General features: G+C 45.1%; 2 protein-coding genes across 2 annotated transcripts in view; both read right to left on the reverse strand.

The window, feature by feature from the left end:
• Positions 1 to 1,214: 1,214 nt before the first annotated feature.
• On the reverse strand, positions 1,215 to 3,139 carry LOC310778823 (thyrotropin-releasing hormone receptor; the record flags this gene model as incomplete). Its single annotated transcript, XM_083639268.1, has 2 exons — positions 1,215 to 1,613; positions 2,360 to 3,139. The coding sequence occupies 2 exons, from the start codon at positions 3,137 to 3,139 to the stop codon at positions 1,215 to 1,217; spliced, it is 1,179 nt and encodes a 392-aa protein (XP_083495394.1).
• A 3,415-nt stretch (positions 3,140 to 6,554) lies between these two features.
• The window catches only part of ocstamp (osteoclast stimulatory transmembrane protein), a gene marked incomplete at both ends in the record, with an annotated part of 3,488 nt that continues 3,148 nt past the window's right edge, over positions 6,555 to 6,894 (reverse strand). The window contains one exon of the mRNA XM_083639269.1: positions 6,555 to 6,894. This exon is cut by the window's right edge and continues 14 nt beyond it. Coding sequence (XP_083495395.1) covers positions 6,555 to 6,894 — 340 coding nt within the window.

Genomic DNA, 6,894 nt, shown 5'->3' on the forward strand with positions numbered 1-6,894 from the left:
AAGACTGGCCAATTGAATTAGACACTTTTCAAAGTGGGAGGCGGGCCTCCCCAGGGGGGCTCCAAACAGTTTCAGCGAGGCTCAGTGAATGGAAGTGGAAAAAAATCTGACATTAGTTACCAAATGAGATCACGTAATAGCCTACATGTGTGTGATTGGGTCACGTAATAGCCTACATGTGTGTGATTGGGTCACGTAATAGCCTACATGTGTGTGATTGGGTCACGTAATAGCCTACATGTGTGTGATTGGGTCACGTAATAGCCTACATGTGTGTGATTGGGTTAAGTGGCAATTTGTTTTCCTCACGTTCCCAGGGTCAGAAATGAATAAATGTAGCCTGATATTCAGACCGCATCGTCAATTCATAAACTCATTTCCTCTTCGTCTGACATTATGCTCAATTCAGAGCATTTCTATGAGGGGGGCGGGCTTCGGTGTTCCCTAACCAATCACTAGAGAGCACTGCACTAGTAGTAGTCATGCATAACATAAACACACGCAGCAGGCATCTCTACTTTGGCTACTAAATTTGGCAGTTGTAAAACAATTATATCAACAAATTTTTACCATTGATGAAAAACATGACTTGGACATATCAAGCAAGCTAGAAGCAAGCTCTATCAACATCCCCCTAGCTATCAACAGCTCCGCTAGGCCGGGCTGCGCCGGGACATTTCCTTGGGCGGCTGGCCGAGCAGCAGGGCTTCACTTACCGTGGCCGCGGTAACGTTACTCCCCGCCCAGACAGATAAAGCTCCAGCAGGCAGCAATCTCCCGCAGGCAAGACTGACTGACAACAGCGTTAGCCAATCAGCGCCCGTCAATGGATTTTCAACCGGAGAAAAGGCGTTTACTTTGCACATGGCGATTCCATAACAAGAAGAGCCAAATTCACAAGTGTGGAGCTTTTAAGATTGACACCAACAGCACAAATAAGGACACAGAGAACTATTCACCTTATGTAGCCCCGCCCACTTGACCCAGTTGTGTTATGACTTCCTGTTCAAAACACTGTCTGTTTTACCTGCTCACTAGTACTGTACTGTCACAGGGCTGACCCCTGTGTTGGAACATAAGGTGAATAGGAATATAAAATGAACTTCAATAAATACTTACATAAATAAAAAACAGAAATCTTAAAAACCACTGAAGGAAAGCCTTTAGACAAATTGTTGATGATCAGTGCCTATACCCTAAATGAACTCTGGCCTTTATCGGGTAATGCTGAATGTGCTTGCGTCGTCATCCGTGAAGTTGACCCTCTTGCTAGCGTGACTCACATCCTCCTGCTCGGTGATCGGCTCGTTGCTCTCGTGGGACGAATCCTTGACGGCGCTGTAGTACATCGGCGCGTTGTACCTGGCCGCGTTCTCCTGACCCCGCCCCTCGCACTTGCAGAGCTTTCTGAAGGCCACGCGGAACTTCTGCGACATGAGGTTGTAGACGATGGGGTTGATGGCGCTGTTGGTGTAGATGCACATCCGGCAGAAGAGCAGGAACCAGGCGTTGTGGTAAGGCGGGTCCATAAAGGAGTTGACCACCACTAGTGTTCGGTAAGGCATCCAGAGCAAGGCGAAGAGGATCACCACCACGGCTAGCATCTTGGTTACCTGAAGTTGTCACATATGCACGCACGCATGCACGCACGCACACACACACACACACACACACACACACACACACACACAGCGGGGAGGAAATATGCAATTTCCTGACAATTATGTAAAATAGAACAATTGTTTTAATATGCCATTTGTCACTGAAAATCTAATTTAACATTGAATGACACATAGATATGATTAGGTAGATTTGGAAATTGGTCCCCCGTACCCGTCCCCGTCCCCGTCCCCCGTCCCCCCCTAGCAAATGTCTTCAGTTACCAGAAATATTAGAGAGAGGTTATTAGAGATAATCATTATTACAATATGATGTGGGTAATGATCCCTTTTTGTATTGAATTTCTCCAGAACTCCTTTCATTTTCATGTCTCTTTTGGAGTGTGGTGTCTATTCTCTAATCTCTAAGTGCAGTGGTTCTCAATTATTTTCACATGAAGGACCCCTAAACCGACAAAGATTAGACCACGGACCCCCATTTGAATAGGATTTTGTACCATGGGCCCCGATAATAAGATTGATGCTTTTAGATGTTTGATTACAGAAAGTGTATAAAACCCATGACCAAAAAAGTCATTGTGTTACTTATGAATGTAATTTATAGCGAAAATAAATGACCCCCCTTTTGGCTGGGGACCCCTCTGGAAGCCTCTCAAGGACCCCTGGGGGGTCCCCGGACCCCCCTTTGAGCACGACTGCAGGCACTGCTCTAGTGTGTCTATAGTAGTGTTTCCGGGTACCTGTCTTCTTGCTGAGACGGCCCCCTTGTTGGCCTTGCCCGTGCCGTCACAGTGGCCCTGGTGCACCGACCCTCCGTCTCTCTCGCTGAGGTTCGACGGCAACGGGCTCATGAACAGAATCCTGGCAATAAGTCCGTACAGCACAGTGGCCACGATGAGGGGGACCACAAAAAACAATGTGAAGTCCAGAAAATAGATGGGCATGTAGAGGCTCCTGGAGACCCGGTAGCCGCAGGTGACCACCACGCCGTTGCTGTAGACGGTTTCATCCGTGTCCACTAAGAAGAACCACATGATGCAGTAGAGCGAGGTGAAGATCCAGACGCAGGCGATGATTTTCTTGGCCCGGGAAACGGTGCATATAAACTGCGCCTTGATGGAGTGGCAAATGGCGATGTAGCGCTCGATGGTGAACGCTGTGATGGAGCAGGACGACACGTTGATGCCCAGGTACTGGAGATACGTGATGCACAGGCATCCTGAGTAGCCGTATATCCAGAAGTCGAGAACATCGGAGATATTGGGCAAACCTGCGGCCAGGAGGACAATCAGGTCTGCTATGGCCAGACTGACGAGGTAACAGTTAGTCGGGGTCACCATGTGCTTCGTGCGCAGCACCACTAACACTACCATGACGTTTCCGGCAATTCCAACTCCACAGATGAGCATGGTCAAGAAGATGGTTATGACCTGCTCTTCCAGAGGGGTCAGTGGCATTTCTGTCAAATTAGCCACCTGGGCGAAACTGACATCCTGGAGGATGGTTGTGTTGTTCTCCATCGTATCTCAGTCCCGTGGCCCACACTTCAATTGGTCTTCAGGGGCACGGAACAAGAAGAATCCTGGAAAAACGAGACGGAATTATGGATCGCAGAAGTGAGATAACAAGGCCCCCTAAGACGGCAGAGATAGAGCACTCCTCCTACACTTACAATTGATTTAGGGCAAGAAAATAAAAGTGTGGCAGGATACATAAATATTTTAGAAATATTGTACAAAAGAGGAAATTGAAATCTTACCATCATTTTTGCAAAAAAGGTGGTGTGTTCACTCCGACAAGGTACCGAACCTCCTTAGTTACAGCAGTCAGTGTGGTAGAGCCAGGTGGAATCAACCAGGAAACAGAGATGACTGCTCGGTCCTCCTCCAGCACTGCTTTAGCTCTCCACATCTGTCTGTCTGGCTCTAATGTATGTCCCCCCCCTCCTCTCTCTCTCTCTCTCTCTCTCTCTCACACAGTCTCTCTCTCTCTCTCTCTCTCTCTCTCTCTCTCTCTCTATCTCTCTCTCTCTCTCTCTCTCTCACACTGTCTCTCTCTCTCTCTCTCTCTCTCACTGTCTCTCTCTCTCTCACACACACACACACACACACACACACACACACACACACACACACACACACACACACACACACACACACACACACACACACACACACACACACACACAGTTTATCTCTCTCTCTCCCCCTCCCTCTCTCTCATCACATCTCACACCATCATATTACACCACTATATAAGACACATTGCCTTGTAGAGCCACCTACTTGAAATCGATTTGTCCTCCCCGTCCAACCCTATAGTGTGTCATTGTCACCTACTGTGTACATTAGCCCTGCAATTACAACCATATAGTGTGTCATTGTCACCTACTGTGTACATTAGCCCTGCAATCATTGTAACAGCAGAGGAGGCAGCCTACAATTCAACCCGTCATCAGTGATTTCAGTGATTCAGAAATTACACTAATTACAATGTCGACCACTTATTTTCTTCTGCCACCATTGTTAACTTCCGCCTTCGTCTTGTGTGAAGAAAGGGCACATTATTTCTGTAACAAATGGATTTTTTTTGCTTTCACACTGATTCAGGGGGGAACTGCAGGCTTCTGGCTATTCCTGCAAGGCAGGAGAAATTGCATGGTTGCTCATTTAGGAGACAGGAGCCTTTGCAGCTCCTGGCTGCCTGATGGCATCTGGCTCGATGCTGCTATGATACCATTAAGGTCTTGTTGCTCCTTAGAGCCGCAACCACATCGAATAACATTAAAGCCGTGTGTTTCTCCTCTGAGCCAGCCTGATCATCCAGAAAATCAAACTAATCGGACCGTCTCGCCAAACCAAGAGAACAGAATGAAGCCCCTCTGAACCCTCAGTGGACACAGAGCAGGCAGAAAGATGGCAGACAGACGCAGGCAGCGTTTTGATGCTAAAGTGGTTTTCAGTCAGAGAATGGTCAATGTTCATTCTACCATGACTCATTTATTCATTTATACAGTTTTCGAATGAACTGTGTAGATAAGATTTTCTCTTATCAAAATTCAATAAGCAAAATATGTGTAGACCAGCTGAGTTTCAGTCTGAGCTACATTGAGAACACATGAGACTGTTTGTTGACTGTATCACAATATATTTTATTGTGATCTTGCTTTGTTTTCTAATATTCTAATAGCATTTGAAATTAATAGTTCTGCTTGACAAACTGATTTATGGGGAAACAAAGTGATCAGATAACTGAACAATCGCATGTTTTGATTTTGATTTACACTGTACAGTACTTCAATTCATTGCATTTCAATGTTTCAATTCAATATATTTCAAATGAGGACGTGTCCAATCTATGCTGATAGACTGCATAGTTTGACGTCACACGCACAGTATTCAATGTAACAGAAAATTAATGATATATTAATTTATCATTTCTGGACCAACAACAACAAAGTGTATCATCTTCACACAGACACAGCTGAATTTTGAGGCAAATTGAGTTGACAAAACGGCTGGATTAAAAATAGGCGACAAAGAGGTATTCTATTAATATCCTGGGACGAGGTCTTAAAATAGACTTCCGAAGCCACATAGGGATTTGAAACTGAAGAGGCTGCGATGAAACACAAAGGACTTGTCAGAAGAAAGAAGTTAATTTTGTGGAAATAATGAATGTATTGGGCTGCTGAGTTATTGGATGAGTGCATGAAACAGCTTAATTAAACTGATCTAGGCCATTCACAATATTCACTGAATGTGTAATATAAGAACCAAGCTCTTATTAGCTTGATATTCAAGCTGCATCGTCAATGTCTGGAGCCAGCAGCATGAGCCGAGGCTACAGTACCAAGCTCTTCCTCACAGAAATGGATACTCTGTGCCCTCGTCTGTCCAAAATACCCTAGTGGCACCTAGTGGGCATGAACCGTACAAACAACACAATTTGGCCCACAGGTTATTTGCTCCAGATGAAAGGGGAAAAGAAAAAGAAAATTGAATTGGAAAAATCCTTGTTGATTGTGATTCTTTTTGAGTAGCCTACATTGTGTAAAAGTGTGCCTGGAGAAGCTTGTTTCTGTCACACAAACACATTGAACAGAATGGTGTCAGATCTGGTCAAACCACGTGTTGATGTGAGGCAGAGTGGGCCAACAAGTGGCGCTCCAGGACAAGGTGCTGCGACGTTGACTCCACACAGGATGCTGAGGTTGAAACCCACAATAAAGACAGTAAGACACTGTAGGCTGTGATACAAACCTAAAGAGGGGCTTAAAGGGACAGTTCACCCAAAAATCAAATATATGTTTTCTCCTCTTACCTGTAGTGCTATTTAGTACCTATCTAAATAATTTTGGTGTAATGTAGCTGAGTTTTAGAGATACCGGCCGTAGAGATGTCGGCCTTCTCTCTAATACTGGAACTGGATGGTACACAAAGCACCAAAAATACAATTGAAAAACTCAACAGCAATGTCTCTTTCCAGAAATGATGACCCAGTCACTCAAGAATCAAGATAATCGACAGACCTTGTTGTGAGAAGTTTCATGGAGGAACTATTTTCTTTCGACCAAACTACACCCGCTAGCTAGCAGCAGCTAGCAGGCATAGTTTGGTTGAAATGAAAAAATGCTGCTGTGAGATTTTCAAATGTATTTTTTTCCTCTTTGAGCACCACAGGCCAAGTGCCATCCAGTTCCATTGTATTCGAGAGAAGGCAGACATATCTATGGCCGATATCTCCAAAACTCTGCAACTCACACCAAAACAATTTAGATGGATAAATAGCACAGATAAGAGGAAAAAATATGTATTTTTGATTTTGTGGTGAAGCGTCCCTTTAAAGTTAAATTAACGCATTATCGTAAAATTAAAACATTATCGTAAAGATCAAACTGAAATTAGGCAAAAATTGCACTCTGCAGTAACAAGTTCACCCCTGGGCAACTACGACAGAAAAAATCTCTTGCTCTTTTGTGTTCTGCTTCGCTTGTATTTTCGTCACCAAGAAAGCGATTCTCTTCTCCTCCTGTTTTTTGAAAAATGCCGCTGACACTTTCCTGCGCACGCGTCTGGCGTAGACCTCCAGAAACACCAGAGCGTAGCTCAGCAGCCAGAGGGCTCCCAGCAGCACCGTCACGCCCAGGTTTGGAGCTGAAGTGGCCACTTCACAGAGTGACGGCTCGGTGCTGAAGGTCCACTCGTAGTCCCTGTGGAAGTTTGTCAGCTCTTGTTTGACACAGGAATGTGGGTATAGAACGCATAACGCAGGC

This window comes from Poromitra crassiceps (genome assembly GCF_964638095.1).
Source record: "Poromitra crassiceps genome assembly, chromosome: 6".
Classification (NCBI taxonomy): domain Eukaryota; kingdom Metazoa; phylum Chordata; class Actinopteri; order Beryciformes; family Melamphaidae; genus Poromitra; species Poromitra crassiceps.